Here is a 24,755-nt window from a genome sequence, read left to right on the forward strand (position 1 = left end):
TGGGTATGAGGGGGGGTGACGTCAACAATCTTTTGGAAATAAAGGAACTAGAGTGGATAATAAGGTTACAGGCAGATACCACTCCTGGTTTAAATAATGCCACCAGTATAAAACCCATATTATTAAGACAACAGATGAATAATTTATAGAACATAATAGTTGCTCATAGATTTATAATGAACAAAGAAGTTAAAATAGATGTAAAATGTTTTTAAATTGTTATTTTTTAATGAAAATTCTTTTTTTGTATTTTTTACAAAATATATTTATGTTGTGCTTTTTGAATTTTATTGATTGAATTTTATTGGTTGGTTTGGTCATGAGTTCTTAACTGTTACCTCTATTTAAATGTGATGTAATTGATACTATGTATGCTGATGAAGGGTTGAGAGCCCGAAAGCTTCATTAAAAGTTTAGCGTTTCTGAGACTATTTTGTTCTTCCTGAAGACTTTTTGTTCTATCTTGTTGTTTTAAGTCTGTATATTTAGTACCATTGTGCTGTAACTCAGAGCAGATCTGAGTGTTGCCATTGAGATTCTTGACATAGCTATAGAATGCTTTGTGATTGTCTTTAGAGTCAGTGATGATTTTGTTTTCATAACTAGCTTTGGAGGATTGTATGTGGGATCTCAGCTTCTTACTGAGGCTGACCAGGGAGTTCCTCCAATCACGGGATTTTACTCTTTTTTGCAACAGTTTCTTTCTTCTGTCGTAGAGTTTGTTTATGGCAGGGGACCACCAGATTGGCTTCCCTTTTTTGGAGGATATCATCTTGCTTCTGTTACGGATAGCACGATCCATGCACTCGTTTAAGTGCTTATAAAGTGCATTTGTGCAGGATTCAGCAGTCATACCTCTATTTTCCATCTGCATGGGTGTCGTGAAGTTTGACACTTCTGTCTTAAGCAGCGTGAAGTTGGCTTTGGAGAAATTTTTTACAGTGGTTTCCCTAATGGGGGGTGGGGGCAAGATGTGGAAATCTAGGGTGATTAGCTTGTGGTCGGATCTGACCAACGAGGAATTGACCTCTGGTGTGTAACACCGGTCGCCCATGTTGGTAATGACCAGGTCTAGGATATTGCTGCCCCTGGTGGGGGTGTGGATAAGTTGATCCAAGGCGTTGGAATTTATGAATTCCAGAAAATGTTGAGCAAAAGAGTTGGTACACGAGTAGTTTTCCCAGTTAATGGTGGGATAGTTGAAATCGCCCATACACATTTCTAATTGCAGCCTACTATCACCCATCTTTCTCCATCTAATCCTTGTGCCTTCCCTTCACCATAAAGCTTTCAATTCTCCCTCATCCACCCAACATCATTCATTTGCACATCCATCAAAACATCTGTAACTAGAATTACATTAAAAACAAAGAAAATAAAACATAGGCCAACATTAAAATGAAAACAGGAATCAGAATAATTTTATATTTTTTAATTTATAAAATTCATAAAGGTTTCATAATTAATAACATTTAAATATTCCTACATAAATATAAATTTCATATTAAAAAGTATGAAAGTAACAGCATAAGGTTCATGGTTAATGTATTAATTATTCTTTAAAGTCCAGTTGCCAAGTAACATATATTATTATTATTTCACTAGTTTCAGTAAAAATCAAAGCAGACATCACAACTGAGTAGTATCATGTTTCTAAAAAAAAAAATTATTGCAAGATGTAATAGTAAGTAATTCATACCTCAGAAATCCATAAATTACAACTAGAACCTATGCTTCTAAAAACATGACAGCATAATATTTGGTTGCTATAATTGCCAAAATTAATCTTTTATAGCCAGCACTGGACTACTATTGCTAAACATGTCACTAATTGTTTACTCTAGAAAAGAATCAGTAACTCACTATTGAAAAAAAAAACTGTTACTTTTTAAGGCACTGTTGATAGCCTCGTTGCAGTTTGTTGATATCAGAGACCATTCAAGAATGAATGCAAATGTTTAAAGGTTTGATGCAGTGTTACCCTAATATCACAGTCTGCAGGTAGCTAGATAACTTGATGCATGGGGCAGAATTTGTCATCAAGTAAGTTTTATGTCCCATGCGTGAGTCTCTGCTGATACAGCTTTGTTCTACATACTGCATCACATTTTTATTTATTTAACATTTGTTAAGTGGGAAAGTCCGACTTGGAACAAAGCCAATTTTCAGCAGAGGCCCAGGGAGAAATGCTCCAGATGCATGGCTTTATAATGAGGGAGGAAACCCACACGAATGCAGGAAGGACATGCAGACTCCACACAGAAGGCACCCCAGCCAGGAATCGAACCGGAGAACCTCTTGCTGTGAAGTGACAATGCTACCACTGCACTGTACTGATGTTCCATATAAAAGGTGGATGCCTGAGAAAAAAAAAAGTATTTCCATACAGTAGACATTTAGTATGGACCTTAAGGACAGCTGGCAGGAAAACTGTTGAAATTCTGAAGCAATGTGGCTCCAGCATTCAGTTTTGAATATTTCCGACAGCCATACAAGACAATAATCTCAGTTAACTACTGCCCCCAATTTTGCCTCAGAATTTGTAATCTGTAAGGCACAACAGTGAAAATTAACAGTTAACTCACACAGGTAGAAATGTTCTACTCTTCAGAAAATGCATACTATAGATCACTTTTTCTTGCAGTTTTCTAAAGGAACACCAGTACATAAAAATGTATCCCTGATTTTGGAATTTGGCCTTCATTAGTTTGGGCTTTTACCTGATTCTTGAATCAATGTACTGATCTATGTTTCAATGAAGAAGAATAATGTATGAAAATATACTGATTTATATAAAGCACACAAAAGCCCTTTTATCTTTATCGGTGCTTCTGATAATCTTGAAATACTGCCCACTTTTACTTGGACTGCAGTTGCAAATTGCAGTCTGCAAAGTACAACATCATTTATTTTATTTATATTTGTTAAGCAGGTAGGTGGATTGATCCATTAACACTTTAATTTATGCAAAAGGTAAGCATACCCTATAACAAACACCCCTTAATTATTAGCTGATTTACTGCCTTTCTCACTCAGGAAGAAAATGAGAAAAATACAAACTATTTTTCATTCATTTTATATAGCCAGACCAAAGGAAACAAAATATTTTGCTAGGGTTTCCATAAAGGATAGCTTCCATTTGGTTATATCAGATAAGCATAACACATGGAAACGTTAAACTTGTACACACTTAGTACTATGTGTTGAATGCCGAAATTGTATAAAATAAGACACCATAAAAAGTTCTCAGTTGCTGGTGCTCTATGTACCCTTTCTGTTAACTATGCTGTCTAAAAAGAAAAATTATTTTATTTATCCTTTCTTGACTAGGTCAGTCTCACTAGGCTGGTGGCCTCTTTGTCAGGGGAGACCATAGGTGGTATTTACACTTTTATGGGAAATTTGGCCAGGGAATTAGGGAACTTCCCTTACTCTTTTCATTAGGTTTCATGGGATCTTTTACAGCCACCTTGGGGCCTCAGTTTAACGTCTCATCCAAATGACAGCATCCCCCTTATGCTACACTGCAGTGTCAGAAAATGATCTATCTGGTGTGAGAATAGAACCCACTTCTGCACCAAAGGTGTGTGCTGTCATGCCACTGACACTGCAATATTCCACTGTTAAAGTAACAGGCATGGCAGTGCTTAGATTCTGGCAGGAAAAAAAAATCTGTAGTCTCATCTTCTCAAAATAACACATAGCACAGTAAGATTAAATTAATCAAATAAACAGTAATGATTATGCAGAGAAGACTTGCATGAAAGTTACTGTATCTGTACAAGTTTGTTTGACTCTGACCAACCCAAGAAGGTGCAAACATGCATGGTATCTGAGGGTGGATAGCCCAATTAAAAATAATCATGAACCCTGTTTTCTGCAAATGAATGCAGGAACAAATGCATAGCAAGGCCTGTTTTGGATGTTTTAAATCTGGTTGCTGATCAGTTTGCACCATTTTATGGATTAAATGGTATAGTCACAGAAATTATGGATTAAATGGTACAGTCACATAAATACTTTGCTGTTTACATACAGTAATACTGTAATGCTAGTTGCTACTAGCTGGCAGAGGAAGAGCTTTAAAAACATTTAATTCAAGATGTTAGGAGTGATGTCAGTGAAAGGCAGAGCTTCAGCATCTACATAGGATGAGTATGTGTCACCAAGCACATGACTGTTCTTTCCTAACTTGGTTTAAAACTCTGCAGAATTTATACCATTTCAGGAGTGCTTTATACTTTTAGTTCAAAGAAATAGTATACTGTACAATTAAAGGTACGCAGTTGTAATGAAAGAATTAAGTATACATTTAATAAATAAAGTGTGTGTGTGTGTGTTCACAAGGTCATACTGTATTAAGTATGGTATCTACTGAAAAGCAATGCTTGTTTAACATTTTGCAGGTTAAAGTGCATGACATAGCACACCAGTATCATTGCTGGTGCACAGCTCCATGGTCCAGACCTTCACCTGATATCTGTGTACAGATCCCTCTGTGTTAGAATGTGTTTCTTTAAGGTGCTGTAGATTCTTCCTATCACCAAAGAATTTACATATTACGTTATCTGCTATGCTAAAAATTATGCTCATAAGACTGTGTATGATTTGTGCCCTGTAAAGGAGTGGCATTCCATCAAGGTGGAGTATCCTGCCTTGTGGTTCATGTTTCCAGAAGAGGCTTGAGCTCACCATGAGTTTGAACATTCTCAAGTGGTTACTGACAGTGGATGGATAGACAGAACTGCATTCTAGAATATGAGAAGCAAAATGTGGTTCTCTCTAGGTAACCAAGCTGAAATGTTTGCAATAAACAGAGAAATGAAAAATGTGAATGCAAACACCATTCTAAATATGGCACTCTATCTAGCTAGCTGCTATGGGAAATGACATACAAATTTCAGAGTGAAGATTTTGGGTCAGTGATATACTTTGCATGTGTGTATCTAAATGTATAATTTTTGGCCCCTCAACCCCAAGCTACTAATATACTCAAATGCATGCAATCATCCCAGTATGCTCATCTTCATATCTGTTTCAGTAGTTTCTTTCAATTTACAATCTACTTATAAGACATCAGTGCATTTTATCAATTCACTGTGTCATATTTGAAAGTGTACTTATACATCCGGCTGCAAAAACTGCATATTTAAAAATAATAATCAGCATAAAAATTAGCTGATTTTTCAAAACATAATTTGTGAAAATGGCTAATACATAGAAGTTAAGCATCACCAGTGATGGAGATAAGAATTATGCCTCACCAGGGCTCCACCCCTAAATTATTTTCAAATATATTTTGACTGTATGTCAATGTACCGAGGCTCCACTTCTTAAATATTCGGTAACCTAAATTCTCATGTTTAAATATATGTTTTGACTGTGAATCCATGCACTACGTTACTTAGTTGTAGTAATAGACAGTGACATATTTTCAGTATAACTTAACTTATAGCAGCAGTACTGTATTTATCCTACCTGCAGGTCATTCATTAATAAAACAATGTACCCAGACATGCTACTTGCATTCAGCCAGTACAAGGCAGTAGTCAAAGAATGACCTGCATATATGGCCATGTCAGTGGCATGTAGCCAACATATGACCTACACATAAACGGTGCTTGGGTCACAGAAGTGCTTTTAGAATCTCCACCATAACATGTTGCAGAAGCGTAACAAAATGCATGAACTCAGTGATCCAAAGCAGTCAATATGCTCCTTTCCAGAGCAACCACATAATTTCAAACAAAAGGTATTACATACATGAAATGCAAAATGGGGCTTAAGAAAATTAGCATTTTCTCTTTTTGCAGTATGACACAGTAAGCTCATTTGGGGCTTTTCCAAAGAAAATTTAAACAGTCAAAAGGAATGCTAAGAAATATGGATATCTTCACAAGCCTCACAACATATCCCATATTATTTGCATATGCATGCATACAGATTTATAAAATGTGCCAAAATACTCTTAGAAATGTCAGATTTAACAAAGTTCCCCTGTGATAACCAAATAAATTCAATAATTTACCATGTACATCATCAATGCCAATTTTTAAGTTTAGCATATTTTAAGTGCAGTTACAAATCCACTGACACTCTATTCATCTGGAGAGATCGATGGTCCTAAAACATGTCCCACAGCACACTTGGCCTAATTATGCTTTTGTTTACCAGTACGTGCCTGATGGTAGCCATCATCCGTTATGAGTACAAACCCTCTTTCTGTTACTCCCCACATTTGCTGCAAGGATAAATTATAAAGCCAGATAGACAAGTTCTAGTAATACTGTTAATTTTTTTCCAAGAAATAAATTATTCAGTCAGCTTTCGGATATTTTTTCTGTTAATACCAGCTGTGAAAATGATGGAATGCATTTTTCATTTAGAGACACTAGTAATTTAAGTTTGTCCTTGCATTCATTCAAGACAGTCTCTGCATATTCATTTGACAGACTATCAGTCAGACTATCAATGTGGCTTTGATGTTGAAGCATTTGGTCTGCTAAACTCAATGAGCTTATTGCTAGGACAGAAGGAAGGAATTTGTTGAAGCAGTAATCTGCCAGGCTTAGTTCAGACATCCTCCTAGCCAAGGACATTGCTTGTACTGCTTCCGCAGAACTCTTCTTACAGGAGTTGCATTTCTTGAGACGCATGTTGGTGAAGTGCTCTAGAAAAAAGTTAAGGGTAGGTGCTGCTACATCAAAGTTCAGTTTAATCAAAATAATGCACTCTAAATTACGCATCTGGTCTTTGGTGAAAGCATTACAACATAATGCTAGCAGCTGATTAATCCTGGGAGGGCACATCTCAACCTAAAAGTAAGCAAAAGAGAAAACTAAGGTAAATTCATGCAAATCAAAAAAAGAGATAATTTTGTTGCGATACTAGCAAATTATTTCCAATATTCTTGTAATACAATAGCTATACAAAATCAGCTTAATATAAAAGGATCAGTGATTAATATTACTTTTGAAAATATTGCAAGAATATTAACTAGAAGATATTCTATGGAATATTTCTTGTTCTTGAATCAAGGTATAGAAAAAACAGCTTGTAGCAATAAATAATGCCCTTACCATTTACTTTAATTGAGATTTAGCATGCTGTTTGCATCTTATCTAACAGAGTACCCTTCTTTTTTCAAGCTACTGTCTGCATCAGAATGTCCTTACCTGTGAAATGCAACAACTTTCTTATTTTGTTACAGTCTACACCATTTGGCTTCTATGGTATATTTAACATGTGTACTGCAGATTGCAGATAAGTCTTCTATTAACAAAGTATGTATTACAATTTTAGGACTACATCCAACTGTATTGAAATAACTACTATCTAGCTAATTAATGTTGAGGAATACCAGAATCAATGTAATCTATTGAAAGATAATGCACATAGCAATATGGGCAAAGAAAGTTAAAACAAATGCATGCATCTGATTGACAAAGTAGGGTCCCCCTTTTCTCAGTCTTTTGCTCATAAAGGTTCATTTCCTCAGACTATGTTCTCCAAAGACTAATTACCTTAATTTGTCTGATAGCCCAAGGATGACAATTCCACCTATACCAAACTGGTTCTACATCTGGTTTCTACAATATAAGTCTTTGTAGTTTAACTAGAGTTCATGGCTCTGTACCTGTGTGTTCCAGTTTACAGGGATGTTTAAAGCTCATTGTAGCTTGGGGAGGTTGGTCCAGCCTTTCAACATTCTTTCTGTGAATAGGAACTTTCGCACATTCAGGGAAGGGCTCTCGACATATGGTATGGCCTACTTTATGCAACTTTTTAAAATTGATTTCTTAATGCATGACCCCTGCTAAATGCTATGATTATTTAAGTCCTGTTCTTTCTTATGTCATCATGCCATTTGCCATTAATAACAAGATATTTTTACAAGGTCTCAGTTTCTGCAGCCCTCCTCTGAACTACACTTTCTGTTTATGCAGTTTCTGAAATGTGGACTCTGGAATGGTACTCAGGACACAAGTGAGATGTGTGCAGTGCTGGCAATAAAACCTCCCTCAGATTAAATTTCAACAGCTATACACAACTTACCTTGCATCTGATATAATAAACTGCTACAGATTTCAAAATGAGGATTTCTCCCTGATAACATTAAAGTACATTCACAAATTAATTTGCTGCAAACAATGCACTGTATATCCGATATAATCAGCTGCTACTAGAGTTTGAAATGTTGTGAATCCCGGTTTATAATGTGCCACCAAAAGATATCAATGAGGTAACTAAACCTGCAGCTCATAATAAGCCCTGCTTTTTGCAATCCAGAACTCTGTCTACATTTGTTCACAACAAACAGATTGCAGTGTGCAGATTTCAACCGGTTTAAGCAACTGCTTCAGACAGCAAGCTAGTTTCTGACATCACTAATGTTAAACTCAGGTGAGGGGCGAGTTGAGGAGGGTGTGCAATTATTCGGATGGAAACGCACATTCTGATTTGTGTCTGGGTATATTTATTCAAACACAATGCTCATGCTCATAACCAAAACCAAAAGTCAACTCTTCAAATAAATAACTGAACAGGGCTTGTAACTTTTTTTTAACTCATGAACAGCATTGCAGAAGTAAAGTTTCTCTGCTAAAAGAAGAGTTGAACTATTAAACTCTCTCTAATGTGCATGCTTACATTTCTCCACCATGGACAGGCAAGGAAAAGTACTGCCATCTGCTGCCTCTGACTGGCTTGGTTTGGGGAGCAGGTATCCACCAGCAAAGTACCTTTAAGTCAATGCTGCTTGCTTGCTTCCTGTTAAGTGCACTACCCTGTCAGGTTTTGTAATGGAAGCCTGCTATAACAGAATTGACCACTTTGCTGCAAATTGCTCATATAGAACTCATCACTGTACTACTTTGAGACAGCTCCACTGGCTTGAACTGCCCAACCTCCTAACCTACAATCAGCTCTGCCTCTGTCATTCTGTCTATTGCCTCCCCAATAAGTGTCATGCCCTCAAAAACCTGATATAATAAACTGCTACAGATTTCAAAATGAGGATTTCTCCCTGATAACATTAAAGTACATTCACAAATTACTCGGTCAAAAGGCCTCTAGATCATCAAGCAAACTACTACTAGAAGTCACCAACAGTTACAATAGCCTTGGAGACACATTATATAGTAGTTCAGTGGCTAAAAATTGGAACGCTCTCCCCACTAGCATACAAAACACATCGTCCAAAACCTCCTTTAAAAACCTCTTTAGGCAATATCTCAAGCAAAGTTGGCAGTGCCATGACTGCTCCCCAGGCTAGTGAAAGTGGATAAGGTACACATACTAAACCTAGAGTACTTGATAATTGTTTTCACCCTTAGTAACAATCACTGGCTAATGTACAATGTATGTACTTGTACCTGGGTACTATGTATGTATTTTACCTATATTCCAAATTTCAGCTGTGCACCACAAATCTATTAATTACCTTTATTTTTAAATTAATATTTTCTTGTTTGTTCTCTCCACTGCAACTGCTCATGGGCTGCATACCACTGTAAAAACATGTATATTGTAATTTGTATGTATACTGATCATGTCTAAATATCTAAATGCATCTGTAATTTTTCTATGTGGAGCTTTTCTCCCCAGGCCTCTGCTGAAAATGGGCCATTTTGGCTCAGTCAGACACCCCTGGTTAACAAATGTAAAATAAATAAATAATCAGACTCCCAATAATATGTTTATGCCTTACCCTTTTGCTTATTGATATGTGTGTGTGTGTGTGTGTGTGTGTGTGTGTGTGTGTGTGTGTGTGTGTGTGTGTGTGTGTGTGTGTGTGCGTTGCTTATTGATGTGTGTGTGTGTTTTGTTTATTGATGTGTGTGTGTGTGTGTGTGTGTGTGTGTGTGTGTGTGTGTGTGTGTGTGTGTGTGTGTGTGTGTGTGTGTGTGTGTGTCATGCTCCATACAGTTTTTTTGTTTTACTGGCAGCATAGCTACTTATCTACAGGCTGCTCAGCTATTTTAATTACTTAACAAACTTGATATAATTTAGTGCAAGTGATCATAGGCAAATGGTTAATGTAGCCTGCAAATCAATTTTCTAACTCATTAGTCTATTGTGATGCTTTGATCTGCTGCATACAGGTATGCCAAAATGCACTTTATATTTTCATTTCCTGACTTTAACTGACTTGATACCCAAATATGAAATTATCAGTGATTTACTTGATTACCATTTGTTTAGTCTGCCATATGCATTACATCTTTCTTGACTGTTTGTGTCAATGAGCATTACCAATTATAACTTATACATTTGGCTTTATTACAGTATAATCTAGAAGTGCATGTGTATTTGGTGTGGCATGGTTCACTTCCACATTTTTACCATGAAGAACTTACTTTCGGCCTAACTTTAACAGAAAACGAATAAAGATGTAGCTGTATAAGCAGAAAAATATTGTTGTAGATTCACCTTAAAAAGACAAGATTAAAGGGAATGTGCAATTGTTTAATAAGTCTGCTGGTTAGTTGCACAACTTGAGGTAATTTTAAATGCATTTTACAGCAGCTGGAACTGGTTTCCTTATTTTTTATTGCTGTACTGTCACTAAACTTTCAAGTTTTATTTATTCAATTGTTTATTTTGAGGAAACCAAATTTATGATGTTTTATGCAATTTAGTTACGATATTTATTTTAAACTGGACTTTGTAGATTTAGGAATGGAGATAAAATATTTAAAGGCTGGAACTGCGTGCCGGCAAACTGTAGCCCATTCATCCTACTGCACTGCAACAGGTGGAACACCCTCCAGCACTGTTACAAACATCATACATCACATATATTCTTCTGTACAACTACCATCAATCCAACATTATATACATTCTTCAATTTCTGCCTTCCCTTAATCTCACTCCTCCTCCTCCAAAACATTATTCTGCATGTATTGTTCCCACAATTTCCATTTTTTTCTATGTAACTTGCTCCTACCATTTTTAAAGATCTCACTTCCATTTTTTTAGAAATGTTACAATGTTCATTACTTCAAATACATTTGACTTAGACTTTGATTTCCATTTTCTAGTAAATGCTTTTTGGCAACCACCAGAATTAAATGTAATAAGGCCTTTCTATGTCTATGCAATTCAAAACCTGTATCCTAGCTCAAAAAAAAAAATCCTTAGTTAGACCCATTTACTCACCCAGTATTCCTGACAGATTACTCTATAGAGAATTTCTAAAGTCTGCCAGCTTATTACATTCCCAAAACCCAGTTACCTCTTTCTTCCCCATCATACCCTCAATATTTACCATCTACCGGGGAGTCTGCATGGGGTATAAAATACCTACACAAAGAATTCCCAAAAATAATCCTACATCTTCTACGTTTTGTTGTATATTTGGGAGCCATGCATAAGTCCTCCCATTGTTCCCTTGTGAATTGCTTATCAGGTCTCTCTTCCCAATCTTTTCTAACTTCCTCTGATTGATTTCTAGTTATTGTGCAATATTTTATATGCCCTACTAATTATGCCCTTTTAACAGCAACTTCTGTTCTAGATTCAGCTAAACACTCTAACTAGAGCAAGTTCTTCACTTAGGATTCCCTCTATCCTTTTCTCTTTGCCTATACTCTGGTATCAATCCCTAATAGGGAAGGCCGTCTCTACCCTGCAGTCCAAATATCTTCTTGGCCTTTTCCCATTCTATTACCTTTCCCTCTTTAGTCATTTGCTGCCAATATATTGGGTCTTTTATAAGTTTTGTGCAGTAAATTCCAGCCTCCTCTTACCTATTCTCTGTACTCCAATTGTAGTCATTTCTATCAACCAGATTTCATTTCTCCAATCTCATGTTGGCTTAGTTCTTAAGAGTACCTTCTGCTACTTTATAAATAATAATATTCTGTATGGTGGTTGTTATTCTCCTTAAGGATGTGCTTCCAAAATCCCACTCTCCCCTTATTTCTTGACTTTCTCCCCTGTTTCATCATCATCCCTTTCCACTTTGAATTATAGCTTGCTGATTGTATTATACATAACTTAAACTGTGTGGCTCTAAAATATTGCTTCAAATCAGGTAATCCTAAGCAGCCTTGCTCTATTGGAAAGATCAACTTATCTCACTTGACCTTTGCCCTCTTCTCTCCCAGATAAAATCCTACACCTCTTTATAAATTACTCTCCAAAACTTATCATCTGGTTAATAAAAATATGCTTGACCTGTATATAAAACTAAAGGGACTAAAAGCATCTTTACTGCTTATATCTTGCTATCAATATCAGAGCTTCCAGTTTCTCAGTTTTTGTTTAGCCTCTTCCCACATACCATTAGCTGCCACAACAGAGTCCTTTTTATTCCATATTCCTAAATACTTAATTTTATCATGTCCCCCATAAATAAGAGTATTGATGAACCAATTTGTGTGTGGGTACATAGTTTATAGCTATAGCCTTTGTTTTACCTTCATTAATTTTATATCCCAAAAAGACTTGAAACTGTCTCAAAATGTTCCACAACACTGAGATGTCCTTTTCTGGTTTTATCAGTTGCAAGATAATATTGTCTGCATGTAAATCCAACCTATCTTGATTACTATACCAGTTATATCCATGAATTGAATTTCTGAGTCCTTTATTTTCTTTGCCAATGGCTCTAAATATAATGCAAATAACAAAGGGGAAAGAGCACCACCCTACCTGGTTCCTCTGTTTTGACGCATCTTATCAGAGAAGTATCCTCCCACTTTAACATTTGCCTCCAGTTCCTTATATATCCTTCTAATTAACCTTATTACTGCATCATGGAATTGCAAATGCTTCCATTACCCTATTCATAAAATCCCTGCTTACTCTGTCAAATGCTTTCTCTGCATCAAGACTCACCAACAGCAGCAGTCATTTCTGACATTCGGCTTTCCTCTAAATCATTACTGTTCTATTAATGTTGTCAAATGTTTGTCTCCCCATCACAAAACCACATTGATCCTTATCTATCAATTACAGCAACACCTTTGCCATTAACTCAAAATAACCAAAGAAACAATGGCATTGGCCAATAACTTTAATAAGCTCAATTTAATACATAAAAATAAAAACAGCAACAGATTACGCGCTTTCATCAAAATACATCAAAACATTTTCAGAATCTAAAGTAAAATGCTTACAAACCCCCTTTTTTATACTCTACACAATAAAATGAATTAATTAACACCTTGTTACCAGGCAACAATATTAGGTTAGTACCAATGAGAAAGACAAAATATTCATTAAAACTGTTAAACAACTCTAAAAACTTAAAAACATAAATATAAACCACTGCAATACAATTTATTACAGTACAATATAACAAAGTGTAATGAAAATAATGCTCTGTTTGAACACACAAGGATTTCTCATTTTTATAAGAAGTTTTTATTTGGCATACTGGAAATGGTTAAAGTTAACCCTGGGGGGGGGGGGTTGCAAATTACTTTTGGAATCCAAAGAAGCAAAGTGGCAGATGAGATTAAATGCTACTCAGTTCCCAGGTATAAACAAAAATATTTCTAGTCATCATCATCATCATCATCATCCCTTTTTCCCATTTACATGGGGCAGGGGTATCGTATTAACTGTCGCCAACTCTTTCGATTCAGTGCCACTCTCCTGTCTTCTTCAACACTCATGCTTGACTGTCGCAGATCTTCTTTCACACAATCCATCCACCTCTTTGCTGGATGCCCTCGCTTCCTCTTACCTTCTTCCTGTCTGTCCCAAATCTCCCTCACCAGATTGTCTTCTGTTTTTCTACACATGTGTCCATACCATCGTAATCTGTTTTCTTTGATCTTTTCTGCAATTGGAGCTACTTTGGCTTCTGCTCTTATGACCTCATTTCTTCGCCTGTCCCGCAGTGTGCCTCTTACCACCTTTCTCAGGCACTTCATTTCCATCACCTCTAGCTTCTTCAACTGTTCTGCCTTTACTGCCCAGGTTTCTGTACCATACAGTAGTACTGGTCGCACCACTGTCTTGTACACCTTACTTTTCAGCTTCTTTGGCATTCTTCTGTCATATACTACACCTGATACTCTATGCCAGTTGGCTGCAGCCCCTCTGATTATAGCTTTGACCTCTTCATTCAGACTACCCTTCTCCTCAACCACCCCTCCCAGATACTTGAAGCTGTTTACCTGTTCCACTATCTTCCCATCTATCTCTATTTTCAGCTTCTTCTGATTTCCCCAATCTGCTGCCATTACCACTGTCTTATCTGTGCTTAGTTTCATCCCATGTGCCTTCAGATTTGCATTCCATTCTCCTAGCCTTTGCTGAAGTTCTAGATAAGAGTCTGCCTGTACTGCCACATCGTCTGCATACAGCAGCTTTGTTGCTCTGACCCCTCCAACCTGTTTGCTGATGTAGTCCATTACCAGTATGAACAGCAAAATATTTCCAGTCATTGTATATTAAAATTGAAATCTAACAAATTTTAATGCAATGGTTTGTATTTAGAATGTTTTTAAAGTTTTTAGAGTTGTTTAACAGTTTTAATGAGTATTTTGTCTTTCTCATTGGTACTAGCCTAATATGGCTGCCATAACAAGGTGTTAATTAATTAATTAATTAATTAATTAATTAATTATTTAGTTTTATTGTGTACAATATAAAAAGAAGGCTTGTAAGCATTTTACCTTAGGGTCTGAAGAAGTCCTGATGTATTTGGATGAAAACGCTTAATCTATTGCTGTTTTTATTTTTATGTATTAAATCGTACTTTTTTCTTTTTTTTTTGGTTATTTTGAGTTATTGGTTCAACACCTTTGCAATTCTTTTAGTAATTATAGACATAAACACTTTAAAATTATGGTCTAAAATTGAAATGAGCCTATATCAAGCTGCATCTGATAGGTCTTACATCTTTAGATATTACATCTTTAGATATCGCAGCTTTCTTCCTGGATGTTGATGCTTCCCCTCCTTACAAAACTCTTCCAGGTCTATCACTTTCTTACCTCCTATATTCCAGTCTTCCACAGAAATACTATATAGTCCTGTAGACATTGCTTTTTGATTGATTACCTGTCACCATTTTTATCTCATCTCATCTTCTCCTATCTTAGCTGTTAATTGTTGAGCCTCATCTACCTCTAACCTTGGGATAGTTAAGTCTTCCATAAATATTTCCATTTGTGCTTTTTCTTGATTTCCACATTTCTCTGCTTTATACAAATTTTCATAACAAATTCTGAAATGTCTTTAATACCTCTACAGGATCATTGGTTATTTTTCTTGTTATAGGGTCCATACGTTTCTCGACAACCCTTTCTACTTTCTGTTGCCTATGTTGTTGTGCCAATTTTTTTGTGCTCTGGAGTTATCATCAAAAACAGTTGCATAATCTTTTTATACTTAGGGATATTATCCAGATACTTTCTTTTTTCTCCTTAGCACTCTGCAACTGCACCTTTTCTTGTTCTCTGATATTCTCAGCATTATGCAATGCTTTAACCTTTGTCAGCCCCCCTAAAGAATTTGTCACTCCTTAACTATACCTCTTTTTCTTTTATGTCTACCCTATTTTTAAAGTCCACTTTCATTTATCCCACTCACTAGCTACATCCTCTGAAAAAAATTTTGTCTTCCCTAATAACTCTAAAATAATTTTCACTACCCATTCTTTAAATCCCTTTTTTACAGGTAGGAAGGGAGGCTCCAGTGACTCGTTTTTACTTCATTACTCTACATTGTTTTCTTAGTCATTATTAGTACATTACATTCACAATGGTCTCTCGTTTTTAAGCCTACTCACTAAGACAAAAAAGATGTTGTTAGATTAGTGTTATTAGAATAAGCCTGTCTGTCCTACATCAAAAAAATTACTTTGACCCTCCAGGAAAAAAATATTCTGAAAGCAGCTTGGTACAGCACCATGAATCTCACACCTGCCTCCTGACATTCCCCGATTGCTGGGATAAATGTGCTTCTCTTCTGACTAGTGCACAGCGAATAATCATTTCCTACAGACACTCTATCGTCTCCATTTTTTTAATACCTTTCCCTTCTGTCACAGTTTTGTCAGGATCAACTCTTTCTGCTGTTATGATTACAACTTTATTAATACAGGTCTTGGCTGCTTTCTCATGGCCAAGTTTGGAGAATACACTCAATTTGCCCTTTCAGTTAACTAATCCTGTCATGGATTACCAGTCCAGTTGCTTGTTTGTGCTTTCATAAAATTAATACAGTCACTTCCTTCCAATTTCCCTGGTACTTCTCAGGTTTTTCCTTCATGCTCTGTCCTGTAATTCTACCATTGTTGAAACATCTCTTCTTGAGCAGTTTCATACTCAGCTAGTATTTTCTTCATTTCAGTCACTGATTTTGCACTTTTATCAGTTCATCTCAACAGCCGGTTAATGCATTGTCCATTTTTTCTAGCCTTTTGTTATTTGAGTCGATATACTCATTCATTTCATTTTTTAATTAGCTCTGAGCACATTTGATTTATTTTTCCTCTAAATTGCTGGAAGCTGTCTCTTGTACCAAAGTTGGAGCTTGAACTGCTTTCTGCTGAACAGCTGCACGTTCTTCCCAGTCAGTGTTTTCACTTCTCTTTTTCTAGTTGATTTTTTTTTCAAGCTCTCCAAGTTTCTTCTTTGCTGACATCCAGGCAGTGTACTCACCAGCCAGTAACTGAATAAAACTGTCAGAATCACTGGCCCTTACCTACCTTTTTTTCACACTGGGAGAGCTGAAATTAAGCTGCAGATCATTGAGCAGCCATCTTGGAAAATCTCCAGCACTGCCTATGTTGTTCATTTTAAGGTTTGCAATATAAAAAGCACAGGAGTAGTTTTAAGGGAAGAGTAGAGATTCTCAGAATTACAAAATATTTTAGCTAACCAACTGCTGATATCTTTGCAGCTTCTTTAGTCTGTACTGAAGGTGACTGTAAAAACACACACACAAAAAAGTGCCCATGATTGATAAAACCTAATAATAAAAGAAGCTATTGAAATTCAGAATTACATACCTGCTTGTATTCATATAAACCCTTTGAAAAATTATGCTCGTCTGACCTTTAAAGGAGACCCCTTAGTTACAAGCTCAAACTGAGGAGGAAACTAAATCCAAAAGACTGGCACCAAATAAGCAATGGGCAGTCATCGAGAGCATTTGAACCAAGCCCCTGGAACAACTAAAAGCTCCTCCTGTAATGTCCTCAGGATCCTGCCCAGAACACGGGAACCAGAAGCACTTTCAAATAAGCTGTAGACAGATAATAGAACATAATACATCATCAACCAAAGGTGTTGTGAAGAACAGACCAAACACATGAGGCAAAAATGTGGACATTCTATGAAAATCTGAACATTTGAGAGGCATGGCAAGGTGAGTGTAAATATACTTACAATATAAATATATTTGTATAAATATAATACATTATACATTTATATTATACAATATAAATATAAATGTAAATATATTTGGCCCTCTTCAAAAGGAACCTTAATGATTGGATGGGAGAAAGGAAATTCACCCCGGGGAACACGTCGGTCGCCCTGTTAGACAGGGGTCCAGGGAAATAAATAGTGTGGGAAGAAATAGCCAGGGAATTGTTATGGCTAGGCTTGTATAGGCCCTAGGGCCGACAGCCTAGTACCAACCTATGAACCTATAAGGTACTATGTTACACTTTCCTTCTGACAGAGCTCGCTAAGTGCTTTATGGCTTTGAAAGCCAGTAAAACACATAGCATTTTCCCCCCTAAAACTGGCAGTACATGGAGTCGATAAAGCTCCATGCACTGCAAAGAATTATGATCAGGTCTCCAATCATAACCTTTAATTACATGCTTTTGACATGGATGCCAAGATTCACCTCTTGAGATTCGTTGTGGAGGTGAATTTCTTGGCATTCATGTCTCAATCACATAGTAAACAGGTTATGATCTGCAACATGATCATAATCCCCTGTAATAAATCTTCTGAGTTTTTTATAGCTTCTGGGACTTAACTTTATCTATCTGCTTAGAAACTTGCAGTTACTACTGCAAGATCCGAATTACAGTGATTTTACTTAATAATTATTTAAGCCCTCTGAAAGCTCCTTTCTATACAAATATGTGGCAGTGAGGTGGACTTCTCCTGTTTTAAGAAGGAATGCCTGACCGCCTTCTCACAAAGAATGAAAGTTAGACAGGCCACCTCACTTTAATGACAGACAGCTTATGAATATATAACCATGGTTACTGGACTCTGTAGCTACACTCCCAATACACTTCCACATTAAGTCAAAAAGTTAACTTATAACCACAGGAGGCTCAAAAGATAATTTAGCATTAAACAACAAGAGTGGGTTCAAAACTGTGAGTGCATGAGGTGTCTGTGTACTTTACAAACACATGTCAGTCTGAGGACTGGGCATATATGTATGCATATGAAAGAGCTGTATGAATGAATGTTAATGTGTGTTTTTAAGAGTGAGAGACTTGCTGTGTTAGTATGTTTATGTTTGCAACTACACACAGATATTGCATATGCATTTGTGATCCATTTATTTACTTACTTTTCCAATGTGTTCCCTACAGTAATATAGTAATTAGGTTTTGCAGACATACCCATGTAATTCTTTAGTAAATAAATGTCCTACAAGAAAAAGGGCAAGGAAAGAATAAGAATATAATGAAAGGCTGGAGCACTGGTGCAGTGAACAGCGATAACTGTACGCAGGTTCACCTTCTGACAATGCAGAGGCTTACTGTGAATTTTATTGTTGCTTCTGGTAATCATAGTTAAATCTTCAGGAAGATATCTGTCATTAAAGTAATGTATCCTCTTATACAATTTTCATTCTTTGTGAGATAAAGGAAATTCCTTCTCATGGCAGTAGAAATCTACTGCACTGCCACGTGCACATATGGAAAGGAGCATACAGGAGGTTAAAATTCTCAATTAGATATAAATGTTTAACTTCACCAGAATTATGACTCTGGGCTGCTTGCAGTCAGACGCTGTAAAACTGATCAAAACATTAATATTAAGCAACAACAGTGGTTATGAAAGTGTGAGCAAACAAGACTGATAACCTCTTATTTAAACAAATTAACATAGAACAGATGGAAAAAAAGATTACAGTTGTTTAATTTATAACTATATCTGGGAAACTGCTTTTAACATTTTTTACTTCCAATCCTAAAACTACAATAACCAGCAAAATACTATAAAATAAATGCACCAATTAAAATATGTAAAGACAGTTCATGCAAAACAAACAAATGAATGAAACTTGAATGAATAATGGTAATGTATCAATAAAAATTAAGGAAGCAAGTTTCATCTGCTGTAAAATACCTTCAGCCCAATGAATGCAAGCAGTGCAAGAAGCCAACAGTCTATATCAAATGATCTTTTGATCCCTCCAGTCATGCATTATTATTTTAATGTGAACCAGATCTTCAGCAATATGTTCTAATTTTGCAACAACTAATGCCATGTAGTAGTTTGGCTGACTGGCAGTAGTTCAGCTGTGGTATCACTATGGAAATGTCCCCTACACACACCCCCAAACACACACAAATAACAAACATACTCCTAGACTAAACTATAATGGAATAAATTGCTATAAATACCTATAAACAAGAAATCATAACTGTCAAAAAGAATGATAATTGCAGCATAGACAAGCAAAAATCCAATAGATCACTGATCATTTTGCATTCGTGTCAGAAGTCAATTAAAGAAAGAGTGTCTGGCAGATGGTGCTTGAGGGTGTGAGCTGTAGTTCCTGAGGTACTGGGTTTGATTCCCTCACTGATGATTTGCTTACCATATAACCTTGAGTAAGTCACTTAACCAGACATTGGTCCCAGGTTTCCCCCCAAAAGGGACTATGTTCAGTGGGCCTACTTGGTTAACAAATGTGTATTACAGTTTATTATTAAAGGCAAATCATGAGAATAAAAGTCCATATTGATTGCTGCTGCAGATCAAATAATCAAAATAAATTAATTTACATCTATGTCAACAACTTAGCTAAGAAGGCTTGCATCAAAAAATAAAATTATTAACTTCTTATAATGATTGAGCAATATATAAAAACACTAAAAAGGAACATGATGGCACACACTACTCAAGAACCAAAAAGGCAAAGTCCAAAAGTATAGCTTAAAGTCAGACTACTCTGGCAAAATTTGAAGGGATGCTGAAAGAACCAAGAAGCAGGGGAGCAGGCACCAGACTTCCTTTTTTTTCTATTTACCATGGAGAGGTAGTGGAATGTTACTGCTTGTTACCTGCTCTCCAAAGTAAACCAGTCACAACAGTAGAAAATAGTACTTCCCCTAGCCAATCAGTGGTATGAAAAATGAGTGCATGTTCAGTGGGACAATTCAACAGTTCACTTTTTCTCAAGTAAAGAAATGAAAATAGGCAAAAACATCCAGTCTGCAAAGCTGGAAGAGACAAAATGGGCGCATGTGAGGTTGAGAAGGAGATGTCTCCTCCATCCCACCATAACTGCAGGCATATATTAGTTCTGTTTTAGCCCTTACGTATCATTAAAAAGAGAACGTACAGTAGTACCAGCATGTTGCTGACACTGAAGAGACAATCTGCACATACTGCAGAATGTGCGTCTGTATGTGTACTTTTGCCAGTCTGAACAGGCTGACTTGGCAGATGGGGAACCAAAGAGCAAAACAAAAAACTGACACTATAAGCTTCACAAAGCCTTATCACTCTACCATCTACACCACTGAGCTTTAGAAGCAGTAGGAAGATGATCATTGGATAGGCATGGCTGACAGACTGTCTGTGTTGGCTAGCCAAGTAAAAAAAATACTATTATTTGTATTTATTTTCCAGGATAGAGTACTGATTTCCATGGACCTTTTTCAGACTCGGTTGGGGAGCAGTGTTTAGTTAAGTAACTTGCTCAAAGTCACACAGTTAACTAATGGAAGGAGAGGGAATCACACCTTGCACCACTGGACCACAGGAAACAGGTCACTAACAGCTCCTTAATCCTCTAATCCAACTGCCATAATATGTGCAAGAGCATATAATATTCAGACCTTGGCTAATATTTGTTGAATCTGTTTGCATTCTTGTTAACTATTCTGTGTACACCAGCTAAAGTTGCAACCCATATGCAGATTTCAACTAACTAAAGTCACACATATACATATTAGTTGCCAGATACGGGACCTTAGTTATTGATAAATTAAATCTGCCTGTAAATGCAATCTACATGGCCTGGGTAAACAGCATGCATACAGAATATAATTCATGACACTGTCTGCAAATCTTGGAGTATACTGTGCTCTTCCAAACCCCAAAACAGTAGCTGTTTTGCTACACAAGCTACAGCTGGGTATGGATGCACTTTCATGTAGCATCATGTGCCCAGCAGTATCTGTTTTTGCCAATGTCTTACCTAATGCCTAACTCTGCTACCTTCATCACCACAAACAAAAAACACATAAGCAAACTTAAAGGTTATGAAAAGTATGTCCCACAAGGATGGTTCACCTGTTTGCTGCTGGCCTCACACGTATTTCTACAACCATAGACTAAAGTGTGACCCACCAACAGGGAATAAACAATGAATGAGTTGTACAAAAAATAGCAATGTACTTTTGCTTCAGTGTAACTGAAAGTAATATTAGAAAAAGAAAGTAGCATGTTATTTAAGTCATGCCACTTGCATAACTTAAGAGATACAGGCTACATGAAATTTGTGAATAAAATAAATGTATTAGTGAGGAAGAACATAAACCTGCTCTGCATATTTACTTATTTACACCTTGCCATCTACCCAAAATACTTTTGTAGACTCTGTATGAATGTACTAACACTGCTTTTCTTTAAAAAAAAATATTGTCTTTCACATGAGTGTTTCACATAAAATAAGTGTTTTTACAGGCAAATATGTTAAGTTCTTTTAGGACGCCTCAGTGCAGAGTGTACTAATCATCTATAGTAGCTTACTTTCCTAGCAGGACAGTCTACTGAACAGTTTTATAGTACTTTGTTGTTGTTGTATGAAGCCTTAAAAATTATATGTACTTTACTGGTGACACTGGCACTTAATTTGTTTTGTGTGTATGTTTGCAGGCGCCATGGTCTGCATCTTATAGGTTCATACTAGGCTTTATAAGCCTAGCCAGAGTGTGTGTGGCTTTCACCACCCCTTAGGATGAGAATACTATACCCATTAGTTTGCTGTGACTCTGTCCAGCAGTGGCACAGAGATGATTCCCGGGGTAAACCTACGATCTCCCATCCACTCGTCAAGATTTCTCTTGAACAGAGTCAGTGAGGGGCTCTGCCTCACATGGACTGAGATTCTGTTTAAATATCCACTGTCAGTCTTGAACCCAGGACCTTGGTAACACTAGTCTGTATGACCTACCACTAAGCCATCACTCTCATAAAACCATAGGTTCATAGATTTGTACTAAGCTAACTGCCCTTGTGAGCTATTTTAAGCCTAGCCAATTGTCCCTTGTGAGACTCAAACCCTGCACCTTGTGTTTACAAGGCAAACACTTTAACCAATAGGCCACCCTCCAACCCTAATTAGTTTAAACCCTGTGTGTGTGGCTTATGTCTGCAATGATTACTGCAAACAGTAGGTCAAACAGTCCTTGCACACCCCTCAAGTCAATTTCTGCATCCCAAAAAACAGAAATTATTCAGATCACTGCACATTTCTTTTTTAAGTATTTCACCTGAAGTGTAGACTAATCTTAAACAAGAATTGCCATTTTTTGAGGGGCTCATTATAGCTACAATTATTTCATGCTACTGCAATACGGTCATTGTTGAATCAAAATACATTTTCATAGGACTGCAAAAGTCACAGTGTCCACTATTTATGAAAAAAAGACTCTTTACCTGTTTGTAGGCTATAAGAAGTGACGTCACTCCCACCAGCTGAAAACAGTCAGATGCCACTGGGGTAGTGACAAGAAAGCGATCCATAATGTTCACAGCAAGGCACAGAGATTCAAATGAAAAGTCAAAGTGTCTGTGAACAGGGATTAGCCAGCTGATCAACTTGCATCTTGCTTCTGCAGTTACCTGCAAAACAAAAGAGGTTAAACATAAGAAAATGTGAGCATTTTTTTTATAACAGAACTCTTGGGATAAAAATAACTCCATGCTGCCTACTTGTTTCACAAAATATATTCATCTGATATCCAATGAAAACCTCAGATCACTAAGAAACCACCTTTTCACACTACCAGATCGGGACATTTCTTACTAAAATGTGATATGCTGTAGGGCAAACCATCCTTTCACACAAGTCATATAATTTGTTCATACTTAAAATCAGCGGCAAAAACTTTTGTTTTCATTGTGCAGTGAGTGACATATTTCAGTGCTTCATGTACTGTATCATAATTTTCTACGGAATTTAGAGAACGTTAGAAAATAATGTTTACTCTTAAAATCGGGGCATTTGGCAGGTAATACGTTTTTTTTTTCAGAACACGAAACTGCCCAAGGTAAGCATGTCTTCCGAGACAGGTGGCAACCACAGCTCTTGAAGGTCCTACAAGAAATGCAGCGTATGTGTAATAAACAGTATCACGTGTAATTAAGTAAACTGTCTCTTACTTGCGGCTGTCGGGTTAAACAGTTCACTGGGTGGAACTTCTCTTCAGCCTTCTTCTTGAACTGATACCAGTCTTGGCCGTACTCTGTGAAGTTCTGCAGTTCAAATGATGAAGACAGCGGTGGTTCCCGTCTTGGTGATCCACAGCCCCTCAAAGCCGGACTCTCCCACTCTGTCTCTGAGGAGTTCTTGGGCAACGGATGTACTTGCTGTTGCGGAGTCGGAGATTCCCAGTCGTCAACAAAGCCCGAGTCTCGCCGCTGCCGGTGCCAGCTCTCCTCGTGCAGGTTTTGTTTCCTCTGTTGGGGAGCGCGAGGCTTCTTCGTGGGAGCCCGCGAACAACCAAATACATCAGTTATGCAGTCCTCCAATGTGGCATCCTCGAGACCAGAGCGTTTCCGTTTGGTGCCGGGGCTGAGCTGCTGAGGCAGCCCAGAGTCTTCTTTGTTGCAAACGGTGAGACTGACTGTGTTACAGGTGACCATGGCTATAAGGGAACCTCGCCCAGCGCCCTCTAGTCTGCAGCAGAAGTTATACTAAGTAGAGTTAGACGTACTGTGCTGGCACAGTTGTAGCTTTGTATTGCACCAACTTCCACAATGCAGCTGTTTTTTTACGTCTTCAAGTTACTGGCAACTGTAATCCCAACCTCATGTTGAGTGACGTCAGGCTGTGCGGCTTTCCCGGTTAAAGAACCGCTAGAACAGGCTTAATGCTGGCTGTCTCCCAGCCTGCTGCCACGCGTCCCTTAGAATCCAAGGCAACTGGGGAGGAGCTGTTAGTTTTACTGCCCCTGGGGACAGCAGACAGCAGCTCGGCGGCAGCAACTGCACGAGACTCGCATCTGCTCCAGGTGAGCAGGTTAACTCAGTTTATAGCAAAGATCATACGTCCACAAAATAGATAAACCAAACTATAGGCATACAGCTGTCACACATTAAATCAATGTAGACTAAATTGTCCTAATGTGCCTTAAAGGCATTAACCGATTTGCATAAAAGATTTCTATTCTATAATGCTTACCGACAAAATATTATATTTGGTTAAGATAACATCTACAAAATGTGCTAAGTTTTGCAGGTGACAAGTCTGCTTAGCTCCAAGAAACTTTTCATACTTCATTGCTCTTGTAAAAAAGGTGATAATCATCTTATGCCAAGTGCCAGCCTAAGGCTCTGATAAATGCCTGA

General features: G+C 37.2%; 1 protein-coding gene across 1 annotated transcript; it reads right to left on the bottom strand.

Moving 5' to 3' along the window:
* Positions 1-3,782: 3,782 nt before the first annotated feature.
* On the bottom strand, positions 3,783-24,281 carry CCNO (cyclin O). The gene is made up of 3 exons (XM_044063912.1): positions 23,568-24,281; positions 22,842-23,027; positions 3,783-6,815 (listed from the first exon to the last, which is right to left on the bottom strand). The coding sequence occupies exons 1-3, from the start codon at positions 24,048-24,050 to the stop codon at positions 6,321-6,323; spliced, it is 1,164 nt and encodes a 387-aa protein (XP_043919847.1). The 5' UTR covers positions 24,051-24,281; the 3' UTR covers positions 3,783-6,320.
* Positions 24,282-24,755: the final 474 nt, after the last annotated feature.

The sequence above is a fragment of the Protopterus annectens genome, chromosome 2.part2 (assembly GCF_019279795.1).
Source record: "Protopterus annectens isolate FY-2018-M chromosome 2.part2, PAN1.0, whole genome shotgun sequence".
Lineage (NCBI taxonomy): Eukaryota > Metazoa > Chordata > Ceratodontiformes > Protopteridae > Protopterus > Protopterus annectens.

Coding starts and splice junctions, on each gene's coding strand:
- CCNO (XM_044063912.1), bottom strand. CDS start 24,050: ATGGTCACCTGTAACACAGTCAGTCTCACCGTTTGCAACAAAGAAGAC. Junction 23,028..23,567: donor GTTTAACCCGACAGCCGCAA/GTAAGAGACAGT, acceptor TTTGTTTTGCAG/GTAACTGCAGAAGCAAGATG. Junction 6,816..22,841: donor TTCTTATAGCCTACAAACAG/GTAAAGAGTCTT, acceptor GCTTACTTTTAG/GTTGAGATGTGCCCTCCCAG.